Source organism: Vanacampus margaritifer, chromosome 16 (assembly GCF_051991255.1).
Source record: "Vanacampus margaritifer isolate UIUO_Vmar chromosome 16, RoL_Vmar_1.0, whole genome shotgun sequence".
In the NCBI taxonomy this organism is placed as follows: Eukaryota; Metazoa; Chordata; class Actinopteri; order Syngnathiformes; family Syngnathidae; genus Vanacampus; species Vanacampus margaritifer.
This window is the reverse complement of record NC_135447.1, coordinates 18,179,191-18,197,886: the sequence shown is the minus strand read 5'-3', so window position 1 is coordinate 18,197,886 and position 18,696 is coordinate 18,179,191. Positions and strand designations below refer to the sequence as shown.

Below are 18,696 nucleotides of genomic sequence, written 5' to 3'. Positions count from 1 at the left end.
ACCTGAGGAAGATTGTGTCTGAGTTTCGATAGATACTGGTGTGGTGGATCTGGCGTGCATGAAAATCTCCACCAAAGAGGGGAGCCGTCGACCCCCGCCAGGACAGAGCAAACGCAACACCTCAGGGCCCCCCAGGCCGCGGCAGCACCAAAGGACGACCCCCGGGCCCCGCAAGGGCCACCGGCTGGAGAGCAAACCCAGGAGCAGGAGCGCCACCCACCCCAACGCGGCCCGCGCCCCCAACCCAAAGCAGCAGGACGGGGCACTGCAGCCCACAGCCCCCGCTCCCCCTATCCACCCCCGCCATCCACCCCAGCCGCCCTCAGGTCCCCAAACCCCCAGACACCCTCCCACCCCCAGCACCCCGGCACCCCCCCACCCAGCCACCCCCACCACCACCACCCCCCAAACAAGCCGCCCCTCCCCCCAGATCCCGGGGATCTCCCGCACCCAGGCACCGGCGCAGAAGAGGGACCGGGCAGCGGAGCGGAGAGGGCATCCACGCCCAAACCCCCCCCACCCCCCCGCGTGGAGGGACGGAACACCGGGGGCAGAAGGGGAGATGGGGGCACCAGAGGACGTGCGGCACCCCCGAACCACAGGCCCAGCGGGGAGAGGCCCCGGTCATCACTCCATCGTTCTTAGTGATAGTTAACCCTGTTACTGAGTTCGCCAGCTCGCCGACTGGCGAACTCTACCCCTAAACCTTGAATGTGACCCCACCCAGTGTATATACAAGTGTGTGTGTGTGTGGTGCATTAAAATTGGGAGCAGGTGAACCGGAGCAGAGGGAAATGATATCCCCCCTGCTCCGATCCACCCGCCTCCCAGGCATGTCAGTGAGTGTATGTGGTGCATTAAAAAAAATAAATGGGTGAAGACGGTGTTTCCACCCTACAACCCCCCCCAAAGTGTGTTATGTGCCCTATATGTCTATAAAAGTGTATTGTGCAAAACTAGTGTAGTGAGTTAAGAGGAGCGACCAGCGGGGCCCCCCCCCCCCCCAACCGGGCGGGGGTGGGAGGCGCACTCGCCCACCAAGCCCCCATCAACCCCACCGGGACCCCGGCGGGACGATAGGGCTCGCCCCCCGCATACTGGGCCCGCCCGAGGTGCCAGGAGGTCCACCGGAGCGGGGCGGGCACAACACCAACCCACCCTTCCTCCCGGTCCCCGGAGCACCGAGACCCGGGCCACGGATGGAGCCCCCGGCCCAGAGGAGGGGGAGGAAGGCGGACAGGGGAGGGGGAAGGGACGGGGGAAGGAAACGACAAGAAGGGCAGGAGGCAGCGGCAGGGCCGCAGAGAGAGGGGGAGAGGAGGAGGAAGGGTGACGAGGGAGAAGGGACAGGGAGGCAGAGGACGGGCGGGGAGAGGCGAGGAGGGAGAGGCAGCAAGGGGGAGGAAGGGGGAGGGGACCACGGGGCACCCCGGCGGCCCACAGGCCCCGAACAGCGTCGAGGGGCCCAGAGCGACAGACCACGCCGGGGCGGCGCCGCCCCGTACACCAGGGAGAGCCCCGCAACACAGCACCCCCCAAGAGACCCAGGGAACGGCCAAGACGCAGCCGCCACCCAGCAGCCAACAGAAGGGCAGACCCGCCCACGCCCAGCCAGGGGGGGACAGCACCTATAGAATTAACCCCCTGGCATGCAGTGAATCCGAATATTAGCCCTTAGTGCCCATTGGAGGTGAATCTGCTCGATCCTGTTGGCAGCAACTGGTTTCCTGACTATAAAAATTACATATTTACTTATGCTATCACTTCATAATACAACTCTCCAGTATTCCATATAGAACTTTTCTGACTTTGTTTCTTGTTTCAAGTTTTTCTGTTGTTGTGTAAGGGGACGGTTATCATAACTAGTGGATATTGTATTCATTATACAACACGTCCCAAGACTGGTGTTTCTGTGTGTAGGGTAGTGTACCACTCTTCTATGGAGGACCAAAACTGCCAAAATAAAAAATAAAATAAATGACTAAATAAATATATATATATATATATATATATATATATATATATATATATATATATATATATATATTTTATATAATATATAAACATATATAAAAAAATATAATTAAAAAATGTAATCCCCCAAAATAAATATGAATGGAAATAAAAATGACAAAAAATATATCCATAAATAATAAATAAAAAACGAGATTCAAAAAATAAAAATGAATGTCGAAATAAATACAAAAATAAATGTATAAATATAATGAAATATTAATCAATAAATAAAAACGCTCTGCTCTCACATTTTTTTTATTTCATGCTGCAAACGTCGATTTGTTGTCGAGCAACTCAAGTCGCAAGTTGTGGTGACAGTGGACAAGATAGTCGTCCATTGCTGGAGCTCATCAATGCAAGCCGGCGAGACTTCCTTGTTTGCCGACCCACTCGTTTGACCAATGAAAGGCAGTTTGCAACGGCGGAGTCCAACCCAAGACACACTTAGGACCACCCCCTCATTTGAATAACATTTCCTCCTCCTGGCAGGGCCTTTGCTGCATAAAATAAATAAATGCAGAGAGCAGAGCGTTTTTTTTTTAATTGATTGATATTTAATTCTATTGATATATTTTTGTATTTATTTCAACATTTATTTTTATATTTACTTTTATTTTTGAATCTCGTTTTTTATTTTATTTATATATATATATATATATATATTTATTAATTTTTTGAAATATATTTTCTATATCCGTTTTAATTTTTACTTTTAGTAATTTAGTTATTTATTTAGTCATTTTTTTTATTTTTAATTTGGGCAGTTTTGGTCCTCCATACTCTTCAGCATTAATGCAGCTCAACTTTGTATCACCTAGATTTATAATAGAGCGACTTTCAAGTCAGGTCAAATTAGACCCATTTCCTTCATATTTAAAAATGTCACGTTCACAAAAAAAACTAAACAATAATAATAATATTGATAATAATAACAATAAAAGGCCTTTTGGGGATATATGATCATTAATTTGGTTAACAATGATCCTATTATTATCCTTTATAATGTACAAGTAATGCAGGGTGGATTATTCTAGATATTCAGCCACCCACACACCTTAAACTCACAGGACTCTTCTATGATGATCTCTAGCCTGCTGTGCTCTCCAAGAATGGGCTTGCCCATTTCAGAGATTCTCCTAGCCTCTTCCTCCTCAGGGGTAGGGTGACCTGTTGAAGATGATGCAGAATTTCCTTCACTTACTGCAGCAGTGCCTATTTCGGCCATCACGAAATGCAGTCCCATATTTATTTACACATTCATACATTTTGATATTTTTTTGCACAAGTAGCTATGTTGATGTGTTGAATCGGCTGCTCTCCGTCATTCACTTGCAGTTACCTAAAGTATGCCAGCTTCTGATTGGTTAGTGTCAGCTGATAGGGGATCAGGAATTTTGACGCTCTAGCTGCTGTGTATGAAGAGTAAAGTTTAAACTACTTTTTTTTATTAACAGTCCCATTAACCACCACCGAATCCTCACATTAGACTATAGCTACGCGACATGTATTTCTTGTAAGTTTCTGAGTTCTTTCTGCCACTTTATAAAGTCATAAATTTGGAACTTTATAAACTCGCAAATTTGCCACTTTATAAACTCCGTCCGTCCGTCCGTCTTCTTCCGCTCATCCGGGGTCGGGTCGCGGGGGCAGCAGCTTTAGCAGGGAAGCCCAGACTTCCCTCTCCCCAGCCACTTCAGCCAGCTCATCCGACGGGACCCCAAGGCGTTCCCAGGACAGCCGAGAGACATAGTCTCTCCAGCGTGTCCTGGGTCGTCCCCGGGGCCTCCTGCCGGTAGGACATGCCCGGAACTCCTCCCCAGGGAGGCATCCGAACCAGATGCCCGAGCCACCTCAACTGGTTCCTCTCAACGTGGAGGAGCAGCGACTCGACGCTGAGTCCCTCTCGGATGACCGAGCTTCTCACCCTCTCTAAGGGAGAGCCGCTTGTATCCGGGATCTTGTTCTTTCAGTCACGACCCACAGCTCGTGACCATAGGTGAGGGTAGGAACGTAGATCGACCGGTAAATCGAGAGCTTTGCCTTTCGGCTCAGCTCCTTCTTCACCACAACGGACCGATACAGCGTCCGCATCACTGCAGACGCTGCACCGATCCGCCTGTCGATCTCCCGCTCTAACCTACCCTCACTCGTGAACAAGACCCCAAGATACTTGAACTCCTCCACTTGGGGCAGGACCTCCTCCCCGACCCGGAGAGGGCACTCCACCCTTTTCCGACTGAGGACCATGGTCTCGGATTTGGAGGTGCTGATCCTCATCCCAACCGCTTCACACTCGGCTGCGAACCGCTCCAGTGAGAGCTGGAGGTCACGGCTTGAAGAAGCCAACAGCACCACATCATCTGCAAAAAGCAGAGATGCAATGCTGAGGCCACCAAACCGGACCCCCTCAACGCCTCGGCTACGCCTAGAAATTCTGTCCATAAAAGTTATGAACAGAATCGGTGACAAAGGGCAACCTTGGCGGAATCCAACCCTCACCGGAAACAAATTCGACTTACTGCCGGCAATGCGGACCAGACTCTGACATCGGTCGTACAGGGACCGAATAGCCCGTATCAGTGGGCTCGGTAACCCATACTCCCGAAGCACCCCCCACAGAACTCCCCGAGGGACACGGTCAAACGCCTTCTCCAAGTCCACAAAGCACATGTGGACTGGTTGGGCGAATTCCCACGCACCCTTGAGGACCCTGCTGAGGGTGTAGAGCTGGTCCACTGTTCCACGGCCGTGACGAAAACCACACTGCTCCTCCTGGATCCAAGATTCGACCTCCCGACGGACCCTCCTCTCCAGCACCCCTGAATAGACCTTACCTGGGAGGCTGAGGAGTGTGATCCCTCTAAAGTTGGAACACACCCTGCGGTCCCCCTTCTTAAAAAGGGGAACCACCACCCCGGTCTGCCAATCCAGAGGCACCGTCCCCGATGTCCACGCGATGCTGCAGAGACGTGTCAACCACGACAGCCCTACAACATCCAGAGCCTTTAGGAACTCCGGGCGGATCTCATTCACCCGCGAGGCCCTGCCACCGAGAAGCTTTCCAACCACCTCGGCGACTTCGACCCCAGAGATAGGGGAGCCCACCTCAGAGTCCCCAGACCCTGCTTCCTCAAAGGAAGGCGTGTTGGTGGAATTGAGGAGGTCTTCGAAGTACTCTCCCCACCGGTTCACGACGTCCCGAGTCGAGGTCAACAGCACTCCGTCTCCACTATACACAGTGTTAACGGTGCACTGCTTTCCTCTCCTGAGACGCCGGATGGTGGACCAGAATTTCCTCGAAGCTGTCCGGAAGTCGTTTTCCATGGCCTCACCGAACTCCTCCCATGCCCGAGTTTTTGCCTCAGCGACCGCCAATGCCGCATTCCGCTTGGCCAGCCGGTACCCGTCAGCAGCCTCCGGAGTCCCACAGGCCAAAAAGGCCCGATAGGACTCCTTCTTCAGCTTGACGGCATCCCTTACCGCTGGTGTCCACCAGCGTGTTCGAGGATTGCCGCCACGACAGGCACCAACCACCTTACGGCCACAGCTCCGATCGGCCGCCTCAACAATTGAAGCGCGGAACATGGTCCACTCGGACTCAATGTCCCCCGCCTCCCCCGGGACAATGGAGAAGCTCTGCTGGAGATGGGCGTTGAAACTCTTTCTGACAGGGGATTCTGCCAGACGTTCCCAGCAGACCCTCACAGTACGTTTGGGCCTGCCTGGTCGGACCGGCATCTTACCCCGCCATCGGAGCCAACACACCACCAGGTGGTGATCAGTTGACAGCTCCGCCCCTCTCTTAACCCGAGTGTCCAACACATACGGCCACAAGTCCGATGACACGACTACAAAGTCGATCATCGAACTACGGCCTAGAGTGTCCTGGTGCCAGGTGCACATACTGTATGGACACTCTTGTGCTTGAACATGGTGTTCGTTATGGACAGTCCGTGGCGAGCACAGAAGTCCAATAACAAAACACCACTCGGGTTTCGATCGGGGGGGCCATTCCTCCCAATCACGCCCCTCCAGGTCTCACTGTCATTACCCACGTGAGCGTTGAAGTCCCCCAGTAGAACGAGGGAGTCCCCAGGGGGTGCGCTCTCCAGCACACCCTCCAAGGACTCCAGAAAGGGTGGGTACTCTGAGCTGCTGTTCGGTGCATAAGCACAAACAACAGTCATGACCCATCCCCCCACCCGAAGGCGGAGGGAGGCTACCCTCTCATTCACCGGGGTAAACCCCAACGTACAGGCGGCTAGCTGGGGGGCAATGAGTATGCCCACACCTGCTCTGCGCCTCTCATCGTGGGCAACTCCAGAGTGGAAGAGGGTCCAGCCCCTCTCGAGAGGATTGGTACCAGAACCCAAGCCGTGTGTGGAGGTGAGTCCGACGATATCTAGTCGGAACTTCTCAGCCTCGCACACCAGCTCGAGCTCCTTCCCTGTCAGAGAGGTGACATTCCATGTCCCCAGAGCTAGCTTCAGTAGCCGGGGGTCAGACCGCCAAGGCCCCCGCCTTTGGCTGCCACCCAACTCACTGCGCACCCGACCCCTTTGGCCCCTTCTACCGGTGGTGAGCCCATGGGAAGGGGGACCCACGTTGCCTTTTCGGGCTGTGCCCGGCCGGTCCCCATGGGTATAGGCCCGGCCACCAGACGCTCGCCTTCGAGCCCCACCTCCAGGCCTAGCTCCAGAGGGGGGCACCGGTGACCCGCGTCCGGGCAAGGGAAACGAAGATCCAAGGTTTGTGTTCGTCATTGGGGTCGTTTGAGCCATGCTTTGTCTGGTCCCTCACCTAGGACCTGTTTGCCTTGGGTGGCCCTACCAGGGGCATGAAGCCCCGGACAACATAGCTCCCAGGTTCATTGGGACACGCAAACCCCTCCACCACGATAAGGTGATGACTCACGGAGGGGCACTTTATAAACTTCCAAATATATGTGAAAAAAAAACTTGCAAATTTGCCACATATACTTTATAAACTTCCAAATATATGTGGCAAATTTGCAAGTTTTTTTCTCGTAATATTGCCCCGACCTCTAAAAAAAATATTTATACGTGGCCCTAATACGCCGTCATAGTTTTGAATCATTTAATTTCTCTTAATTAAATAAAATCACAACTTACAAACTGCATTTCATGTTGACTTTTTTCAAACATTTAATGTAAATGTGTTTGATTTGAAAATTGGGAAACTATGCAAAAAATAATTTGACGAGAACTTCAGCGGGCAAATAAACAGCACTGTATTAGTCAATCGCGGGCGGATCGCAAGACAAAAAAAAAAAAACATAAGTCTATCATCCATCCTCACAATAACATTTGTCACTTCAATAACAATCTAATGTCTTTTCTGACACGGGTCAGCATACAACACCGCAAAATTGAAGGAAAATACCAAGTTGCCCACAAAAAAATTTTTTAAATCCTAAAAGATTTTTTAATCGATGACAGACTCCACACACAAACATCAACAAATCAGGCATTTAACATTTTTGGTCGTATTGTGTGTGGTCTGCTCCGATAATCTCAACACAGAACACCACACAAAGATTTTTCTCCACCACCGGTCTAGATGCTAGTCCTCTGAGGCAGAGGTCTTGCATGATCACATGATCTCACAAAGACAAGACGAGCAGACACTTCCAGATATGAGCCAATGGTTGCTGAGTGTTCCAGAAGAGAACCTGACACAGGAGCGTTGTAAAACGGCAATTTTGGCAAGAAAAGACTTGCTTTAGAAAATACTTCCTGCTGTTTGGGGAATCCACTGTTATACAAAAAACACCATCAGGTAGGACATACTTAGTTCAGCGCTTGTCTACGAAAATAAGGCCAGCAGTACTTGCATAAATTTGCATTTTAGCATTAGCTTCCGATCATTTGTTTCACCTCTATTTATCAAGGTAAGGTAAATGAGAACAGATTCTCATTTGCTCTCTCTGTCCCTTTTTCTGCTCTTTTCCTGCTCGTCATTCTCTTCAGACTACCATATGTGGTGCTAGAGTTTGAAACAAGTAACCACTTGGATATTCACAACGCCCTAGCACTGTGCCCTAGTCACCATCGTAATGAAGGCTCATTAGCCCTGTTGAACCGGGGATGGAGTAACTCATTTCTGAAGACTTAAAAAAAAGATGTGTTTACTACCTAGGCCAGTGATTCCCAACCTTTATTGAGCCAAAGCACATATTTTAAGTTTGAAAAGTCTCACGGCACACCACCAAATCTTCAATCATCATCAAAAATCTTATAAAAAGTAAATACATGTCAATTATATACTTTCTACAATCTAATAGAAGAACCAATGTTTGTTCTGCCTGTCACTAGTTGCTGGCATATATACAAGTAGATGAACAAAGATACATTATTTGCTATAAATACTGTAAGTACTTTTCTGAGCAATTACGTGAAATTTGATCATTTCACTTTGAGCGCTTTCATGGTACATTAATGTGCCCCGGCACACTGTTTGGGATTCACTGGCTAAGACATTTGACCTCATCTTATTTGGCCAAATGGTGTCAATTATATAATCAGAAACATCTATGTATGGAACCAGATTGAACCATACTGTATGTTGTCCTGCCACTTCGTGGGGACTAACAAAAGTGATTGTTTGGCTGCTCTCTTAAATTAACGAGCAGTAGAGAGCAGCAAATCTACTAAGTGTTCTGTAAAAGAGAATATGAGGCCTTTGGATTATCAAATACATTTCACAGCATCTATTTATGTCCACAGTATTGGTTATTTGTGTACAAACTGGTGTTTGGAATACTTCAACACAACAGACAAACTTATGTGTCTTACCCTGATTCAGCAGTAATGCTGTAAAAACATAAATAATGATTAAATCACCATATTCCAATTCCCATGTTAGTATGACAACAAATACATTTAAATCAACCAAGCAATCATATTCCATAACCCTAAAAGCGTAAAAATCTAAAATGGATGGACTGCATGAAGTTAACCCGACCAATGACCACTTCCATAATCCAATGAGATCCAAAATAAAGATTTGGTGAAGTTGTCATTAGTTGATTTTTGTGTTAAACATTTGCTAAACATAGGGACAGATGCTAATTTGACTATTTTGTATAACGCTAACTGAATGAATGAGTTGGAGTTTTATAAATACCGTGAGTTTAAAAAAAAATTCATTAATTGCACAAATTACAGTAAACTGTTTGTGTACATAGTGGCCTGATGAAAAATAAGCACTTTGGATTGAAAGTTCTTGTTTATGTACAGTACAACTATCATCAAACAAATATCTGCCCTTGCTGTTTACAATATCTATTGTCAAAAAGTAGCGAGGGTTTTTTGATTTTATATATATATATATATATATACACATATATAGTATGTGTATATATATATATATAGTATGTGTATACAGTATATATTGTATGTATGTATATATATATATATATATATATATATATATATATGTATATATATATATATATATATATTGTATGTATGTATATATATATATTGTATGTATGTATATATATATTGTATGTATATATATACTGTATATATATAGAAATTCCCCAATATTTTAAAAGAGTGGGGTTTTGTAATCATTCACTCAATAACACACATTTGTTATTTGAAGGGGTTTACTTACCAGAGAGTCCTCGCTTCAGCCATTTAGGTTCTTTGAGCACAATAAAGAAGTTTTCCTGTTTTTCATACTCCTCCACATTTATAATGCGAACTTTTAAGGTGTGTCTGGAGGCATACAAGACGCACAAAAAACACAATTACTGTATATTAGGTCCACAAAATATGAAGGGGAAACCAAGTGGAACGTGGAAAGCTTGTACAGTATCTCAACAAATAAAACGTTTAAATTTCTACACTTCAGTCACAGGATTACCTCACAACTTGAAACCCATCAAATACTGAGGTAATGGAGAGTCATTTTCATTGAGGAAGGCTACATTTCCCCTTGTTGAAAGTGATAATGGGCAACGTAAAACGCAGAGGAAAACAACTGAGAATGCGTGATGATTAATTCTTTGCAACTGCATAAAAACAAAAGTAATAGTCTTAATCAAACGAAGCGGCACTGGCTCACCTGATGAACACAAATGTAATGTTTATTTCTATTTTTCTGAATTTATTATTTTCCTTTTACCAACATATACACACATACCAGATATTTTAGTTGTGACATATTATTTTTCTGATAGGGCAATATAGCGCTACTCTATACGACAATTTATGATGTCACAACAATAATTCCCGTTCTTCCGGGTGGCAAAAGCCGAAGCACTCTCATCGCAGCACTCGTGGGGGGACCACTTTACCATGTGATTTGGCCAAGGAGGAGCAATTAAGAAAACAAGTTAAATGAAAAATGTTCTACTTGCATGAGAGTTGGCAAGCCACACCCATTTCTTGAAAGACAGAAAGTGGGTCTGGAAAGGCTGCCATTGATCACTATTTGGCCCGGCTCAAAATGGCCGGGCAAATCAAGTTCATTTATTTGCTGTGACATATATATATCGTATCGTATAGTGGAGATGGGGTGCTGCTAACCTCGACTGGGGACGTCGTAAATCGGTGGGGAGAATACTTCGAATACCTCCTTAATTCCACCGACACGTCTTCCTTTGAGGAAGCAGTGTCTGGGGACTCTGAGGTGAGCTCTGATATGTCTAGGGTCGAAGTCACTGAGGTGGTTAGAAACCTCCTCGGTGGCAGGGCCCTGGGGGGTAATGGGGTCCACCCATGAAATCCTAAATGCTCTGCATGTTGTGGGGCTGTCATGGTTGACACGCCTCTATAATATCGCGTGGCCATCTGGGACATTGCCTCTGGATTGGCAGACCGGGATGGTGGTCCCCCTTTTTAAAAATATAGAGGGATCACACTCCTCGGCTTCCCTGGTAAGGTCTATTCAGGGGTGCTGGAGAGGAGGGTCCGTCGGGAAGTCGAATCTCGGATTCAGGAAGAGCAGTGTGGTTTTCGTCCTGGCCAGCTCTACACCCGAGGCAGGATGCTCGAGGGTGCATGGGAGTTCGCCCAACCAGTCCAAATGTGCTTGACTTGGAGAAGGCGTTTGACCGTGTCACTCGGGGAGTCCTGTGGGGGGTGCTTCGGGAGTACGGGGTACCGAGTTTCCAGTGAGGGTTTGACTCCGCCAGGGCTGCCCTTGATCACCGATTCTGTTCATAGTTTTTGCGGACATAATTTCTAGGTGCAGCAGAGGCGTTGAGGGAGTCCGCTTTGGTGGCCTCAACATTGCATCTCTGCTTTTTGCAGATGATGTGGTGCTGTTGGCTTCTTCAAGCCATGATCTTCAACTCACTGGAGCGGTTCGCAGCCAAGTGTGAAGCGGTTGGGATGAAAATCATCACCTCCAAATCCGAGACAACGGTCCTCAGTCGGAAAAGGGTGGATTGCCTTCTCCGGGTCGGGGATGAGATCCTGCCTCAAGTGGAGGAGTTCAAGTATCTTGGGGTCTTGTTTACGATTGAGGGTAGGTTGGAGCGGGAGATCGACACGTAGATCGGTGCAGCATCTGCAGTGATGCGGACTCTGTATTGGTCCGTTGTGGTGAAGAAGGAGCTGAGTCGAAAGGCAAAGCTCTCGATTGATGGGTTCATCTATGTTCCTACCCTTACCTATGGTCACGAGCTGTGGGTCGTGACCGAAATAACAAGATCAAGCGGCCGAAATTTGTTTCCTCCGCAGGGTGTCCGGGCTCTCCCTTAGAGATAGGGTGAGAAGCTCGGTCATCCGGGAGGGACTCAGTGTCGAGCTGCTACTCCTCCGCGTTGAGAGGAACCAGTTGAGGTGGCTCGGGCATCTGGTTCGGATGCCTCCTGTATGCCTCCCCAGAGAAGTGTTCCGGGCATGTCGCACCGGCGAGAGGCCCCAGGTGCGACGCAGGACACGCTGCAGAGACTATGTCTCTCGGCTGGCCTGGGAACACCTTGGGATCTCGTTGGAGAAACTGGTTGAAGTGGCTGGGGAGAGGGAAGTCTGCTTCATTGCGACTGTGCCCAGACTGACTCGCTGGTAAAGCCTGGTTTCCAGGCTAGGTTCAGGGAGTCTCATATTCACAAGGCAATGTGTCTCTAACTGGCTAGCCTTCTTTTTCTGCCATAATATGTCCTATGGGTCTGTCAAAAAATAAGCTACAATAGAGTACTGTAAACTGCTTGGAAGGGAGACCCAACAATGACATTTCAACAGTTAAGGTGATTCGAAATAGAAAAACGGATTTGTTTCCAGAGGTGGCAAATCCAGGTCCTGTAAGTAAAAACCCTGCCATAGTTTGGCTTTAGCGCCTTGTGCTAGATCTCTAGCAGGTATCCGAGCACCTGGGGAGCTAGCTAGGGAGCTCGCTAGCTAGCAACTGGGCTTAAAGCCAAACTGTGGCAGGGTTTTTACTTTCTGGACCATACAAAGATGCAGAAATGCTGTACTAAATACAGTGCTGCTCAAAAATGTGTGAACCCTTAAGTTTTTGTATAAAATATTAAAATGTTTATACCTTATACTCTACAATGCTGACATTGAAAATAATGGACTTGAAAAAAAGAATGACAATATAGTCATTCATTACTGAGCAAAAGTTGTTGATTTAAGAAAAACTCAAGATTTCATGGGTGCAAAAGAATGTAAACCTCCCACTTAATCAGACATTGCACCTCTTTTTGCAATGAGAACTTCATCCAAACACTTCAGTGATTTATCAGTCTTTCACATCTACGCTGGGGGAATTTTTGCCACTTTTCCATGCAAAATGCAGCCAGTTGGGAGAGGTTAGATGGGCGTCTAGCATAAACTGCCCGCTTCAGGTCCCGCCACAGTATTTTGAAAGAATTTCAGTCAGGATTTTAACTGGGCACTTTCAGAACATGAATCTTGTTTTTCAGACATTCCTTGGTTGTATTGCTGGAATGCTTTGGATTATTGTAATGTTGGATGATTCATCGTCTACCAAGCTGTAACTTCACAAATGACGGCTATGTTCTAGGATTTCACAATATTCCTTTGAATTCATGATTCCCTGGACTATGTGGAGTTGTCCAGGTCCTGAGGATGAAAAGCCAGCCCAGAACTTAACATTCTTATCACCCTGCTTCACTGTAGGGAGAAGGTTCTTTTGCTGGTATGCAGTGTTGACTTTTCACCAGACATCACTGTTTTAAGAGGGAAGTCTGCTTCATTGTGACTGTGCCCAGACTCACTCGCTGGTAAAGCCTGGTTTCCAGGCTAGGCTCGGGGAGTCTCATATTCACAAGGCAATGTGTCTCTAACTGGCTAGCCTTCTTTTTCTGCCATAATATGTCCTATGGGTCTGTCAAAAAATAAGCTACAATACAGTACTGTAAACTGCTTGGAAGGGAGACCCAAATATGTCCATACATTACATTTCAACAGTTAAGCTGATTCAAAATAGAAAAACTGACTTGTTTCCAGAGGTAGCAAATCCAGGTCCAGTAAGTAAAAACCCTGCCACAATTTGGCTTTAGCCCCTTGTGCTAGCTAGCACCTGGAGCTAAAGCCAAATTATGGCAGGGGTTTTACTTTCTGGACCTGGATTTTGTAGTATATATATCAGGCCTGAAGTAGCGCTGTAACTCGGCCATAGGAAGTCAGTAAAAACTGAGAATAAGAAGCAAGTGTGATGTGAACATACAACAATGGCGGGGAATAAATTTACGAAAGTGTCCGGTTGGCATAGCGTGACTAATAGGAGGTACACTGTGTAACTGCGACTGGTACCACAATTTCCAGGCCGGGGCAAGTGTCCTCTTTTCTCTGAAAATGGGAATATGGTCATCCTCGATTTACAATCTTTTTCGTTTAGTACAGTACACTAGCTTAGACCATAGTCACTTGCATTTTGCCACCCGGAAGTAACCTGGCGCCTATCGTTTATAAACATTCTAATTTGCGCTAAAGATTATGGTGACAATGATAAAGTGGACTTCATGGACAAACGTTTTGTGACTACATCTTCAACTTTTCAACTGATTCAATAAATCAGACATTCTGGACAAGTCCATGTGTTTCATTTGAAGGAACGGTTTTGGGGAAGGCTGTTTTCTTTTACCAAACAAGAACTGGTAAAGACAATTGTAGTGGTAGACCTTGGTGTGGAAGAACATACTATAAATGGACTGTAAGGACCTCACATTAGACTATAGCTACGCGACATGTATTTCTTGTAAGTTTCTGAGTTCTTTCTGCCACTTTATAAAGTCATAAATTTGGAACTTTATAAACTCGCAAATTTGCCACTTTATAAACTCCGTCCGTCCGTCCGTCTTCTTCCGCTCATCCGGGGTCGGGTCGCGGGGGCAGCAGCTTTAGCAGGGAAGCCCAGACTTCCCTCTCCCCAGCCACTTCAGCCAGCTCATCCGACGGGACCCCAAGGCGTTCCCAGGACAGCCGAGAGACATAGTCTCTCCAGCGTGTCCTGGGTCGTCCCCGGGGCCTCCTGCCGGTAGGACATGCCCGGAACTCCTCCCCAGGGAGGCATCCGAACCAGATGCCCGAGCCACCTCAACTGGTTCCTCTCAACGTGGAGGACAACACAATTACTGTATATTAGGTCCACAAAATATGAAGGGGAAACCAAGTGGAACGTGGAAAGCTTGTACAGTATCTCAACAAATAAAACGTTTAAATTTCTACACTTCAGTCACAGGATTACCTCACAACTTGAAACCCATCAAATACTGAGGTAATGGAGAGTCATTTTCATTGAGGAAGGCTACATTTCCCCTTGTTGAAAGTGATAATGGGCAACGTAAAACGCAGAGGAAAACAACTGAGAATGCGTGATGATTAATTCTTTGCAACTGCATAAAAACAAAAGTAATAGTCTTAATCAAACGAAGCGGCACTGGCTCACCTGATGAACACAAATGTAATGTTTATTTCTATTTTTCTGAATTTATTATTTTCCTTTTACCAACATATACACACATACCAGATATTTTAGTTGTGACATATTATTTTTCTGATAGGGCAATATAGCGCTACTCTATACGACAATTTATGATGTCACAACAATAATTCCCGTTCTTCCGGGTGGCAAAAGCCGAAGCACTCTCATCGCAGCACTCGTGGGGGGACCACTTTACCATGTGATTTGGCCAAGGAGGAGCAATTAAGAAAACAAGTTAAATGAAAAATGTTCTACTTGCATGAGAGTTGGCAAGCCACACCCATTTCTTGAAAGACAGAAAGTGGGTCTGGAAAGGCTGCCATTGATCACTATTTGGCCCGGCTCAAAATGGCCGGGCAAATCAAGTTCATTTATTTGCTGTGACATATATATATCGTATCGTATAGTGGAGATGGGGTGCTGCTAACCTCGACTGGGGACGTCGTAAATCGGTGGGGAGAATACTTCGAATACCTCCTTAATTCCACCGACACGTCTTCCTTTGAGGAAGCAGTGTCTGGGGACTCTGAGGTGAGCTCTGATATGTCTAGGGTCGAAGTCACTGAGGTGGTTAGAAACCTCCTCGGTGGCAGGGCCCTGGGGGGTAATGGGGTCCACCCATGAAATCCTAAATGCTCTGCATGTTGTGGGGCTGTCATGGTTGACACGCCTCTATAATATCGCGTGGCCATCTGGGACATTGCCTCTGGATTGGCAGACCGGGATGGTGGTCCCCCTTTTTAAAAATATAGAGGGATCACACTCCTCGGCTTCCCTGGTAAGGTCTATTCAGGGGTGCTGGAGAGGAGGGTCCGTCGGGAAGTCGAATCTCGGATTCAGGAAGAGCAGTGTGGTTTTCGTCCTGGCCAGCTCTACACCCGAGGCAGGATGCTCGAGGGTGCATGGGAGTTCGCCCAACCAGTCCAAATGTGCTTGACTTGGAGAAGGCGTTTGACCGTGTCACTCGGGGAGTCCTGTGGGGGGTGCTTCGGGAGTACGGGGTACCGAGTTTCCAGTGAGGGTTTGACTCCGCCAGGGCTGCCCTTGATCACCGATTCTGTTCATAGTTTTTGCGGACATAATTTCTAGGTGCAGCAGAGGCGTTGAGGGAGTCCGCTTTGGTGGCCTCAACATTGCATCTCTGCTTTTTGCAGATGATGTGGTGCTGTTGGCTTCTTCAAGCCATGATCTTCAACTCACTGGAGCGGTTCGCAGCCAAGTGTGAAGCGGTTGGGATGAAAATCATCACCTCCAAATCCGAGACAACGGTCCTCAGTCGGAAAAGGGTGGATTGCCTTCTCCGGGTCGGGGATGAGATCCTGCCTCAAGTGGAGGAGTTCAAGTATCTTGGGGTCTTGTTTACGATTGAGGGTAGGTTGGAGCGGGAGATCGACACGTAGATCGGTGCAGCATCTGCAGTGATGCGGACTCTGTATTGGTCCGTTGTGGTGAAGAAGGAGCTGAGTCGAAAGGCAAAGCTCTCGATTGATGGGTTCATCTATGTTCCTACCCTTACCTATGGTCACGAGCTGTGGGTCGTGACCGAAATAACAAGATCAAGCGGCCGAAATTTGTTTCCTCCGCAGGGTGTCCGGGCTCTCCCTTAGAGATAGGGTGAGAAGCTCGGTCATCCGGGAGGGACTCAGTGTCGAGCTGCTACTCCTCCGCGTTGAGAGGAACCAGTTGAGGTGGCTCGGGCATCTGGTTCGGATGCCTCCTGTATGCCTCCCCAGAGAAGTGTTCCGGGCATGTCGCACCGGCGAGAGGCCCCAGGTGCGACGCAGGACACGCTGCAGAGACTATGTCTCTCGGCTGGCCTGGGAACACCTTGGGATCTCGTTGGAGAAACTGGTTGAAGTGGCTGGGGAGAGGGAAGTCTGCTTCATTGCGACTGTGCCCAGACTGACTCGCTGGTAAAGCCTGGTTTCCAGGCTAGGTTCAGGGAGTCTCATATTCACAAGGCAATGTGTCTCTAACTGGCTAGCCTTCTTTTTCTGCCATAATATGTCCTATGGGTCTGTCAAAAAATAAGCTACAATAGAGTACTGTAAACTGCTTGGAAGGGAGACCCAACAATGACATTTCAACAGTTAAGGTGATTCGAAATAGAAAAACGGATTTGTTTCCAGAGGTGGCAAATCCAGGTCCTGTAAGTAAAAACCCTGCCATAGTTTGGCTTTAGCGCCTTGTGCTAGATCTCTAGCAGGTATCCGAGCACCTGGGGAGCTAGCTAGGGAGCTCGCTAGCTAGCAACTGGGCTTAAAGCCAAACTGTGGCAGGGTTTTTACTTTCTGGACCATACAAAGATGCAGAAATGCTGTACTAAATACAGTGCTGCTCAAAAATGTGTGAACCCTTAAGTTTTTGTATAAAATATTAAAATGTTTATACCTTATACTCTACAATGCTGACATTGAAAATAATGGACTTGAAAAAAAGAATGACAATATAGTCATTCATTACTGAGCAAAAGTTGTTGATTTAAGAAAAACTCAAGATTTCATGGGTGCAAAAGAATGTAAACCTCCCACTTAATCAGACATTGCACCTCTTTTTGCAATGAGAACTTCATCCAAACACTTCAGTGATTTATCAGTCTTTCACATCTACGCTGGGGGAATTTTTGCCACTTTTCCATGCAAAATGCAGCCAGTTGGGAGAGGTTAGATGGGCGTCTAGCATAAACTGCCCGCTTCAGGTCCCGCCACAGTATTTTGAAAGAATTTCAGTCAGGATTTTAACTGGGCACTTTCAGAACATGAATCTTGTTTTTCAGACATTCCTTGGTTGTATTGCTGGAATGCTTTGGATTATTGTAATGTTGGATGATTCATCGTCTACCAAGCTGTAACTTCACAAATGACGGCTATGTTCTAGGATTTCACAATATTCCTTTGAATTCATGATTCCCTGGACTATGTGGAGTTGTCCAGGTCCTGAGGATGAAAAGCCAGCCCAGAACTTAACATTCTTATCACCCTGCTTCACTGTAGGGAGAAGGTTCTTTTGCTGGTATGCAGTGTTGACTTTTCACCAGACATCACTGTTTTAAGAGGGAAGTCTGCTTCATTGTGACTGTGCCCAGACTCACTCGCTGGTAAAGCCTGGTTTCCAGGCTAGGCTCGGGGAGTCTCATATTCACAAGGCAATGTGTCTCTAACTGGCTAGCCTTCTTTTTCTGCCATAATATGTCCTATGGGTCTGTCAAAAAATAAGCTACAATACAGTACTGTAAACTGCTTGGAAGGGAGACCCAAATATGTCCATACATTACATTTCAACAGTTAAGCTGATTCAAAATAGAAAAACTGACTTGTTTCCAGAGGTAGCAAATCCAGGTCCAGTAAGTAAAAACCCTGCCACAATTTGGCTTTAGCCCCTTGTGCTAGCTAGCACCTGGAGCTAAAGCCAAATTATGGCAGGGGTTTTACTTTCTGGACCTGGATTTTGTAGTATATATATCAGGCCTGAAGTAGCGCTGTAACTCGGCCATAGGAAGTCAGTAAAAACTGAGAATAAGAAGCAAGTGTGATGTGAACATACAACAATGGCGGGGAATAAATTTACGAAAGTGTCCGGTTGGCATAGCGTGACTAATAGGAGGTACACTGTGTAACTGCGACTGGTACCACAATTTCCAGGCCGGGGCAAGTGTCCTCTTTTCTCTGAAAATGGGAATATGGTCATCCTCGATTTACAATCTTTTTCGTTTAGTACAGTACACTAGCTTAGACCATAGTCACTTGCATT

The 18,696-nt window shown here is 47.0% G+C and overlaps 1 protein-coding gene across 2 annotated transcripts in view; it reads right to left on the bottom strand.

Moving 5' to 3' along the window:
- LOC144036603 (sodium/calcium exchanger 2-like) overlaps positions 1-18,696 on the bottom strand; it is a 60,436-nt gene that overhangs the window by 13,959 nt on the left and 27,781 nt on the right. For both annotated transcript variants that reach the window (XM_077547364.1, XM_077547363.1), the window contains 2 exons: positions 9,658-9,761; positions 3,071-3,183 (listed from right to left, as the gene is read on the bottom strand). In XM_077547364.1, coding sequence (XP_077403490.1) covers positions 3,071-3,183; positions 9,658-9,761 — 217 coding nt within the window. The remainder of the gene's footprint in view (positions 1-3,070; positions 3,184-9,657; positions 9,762-18,696) is intronic.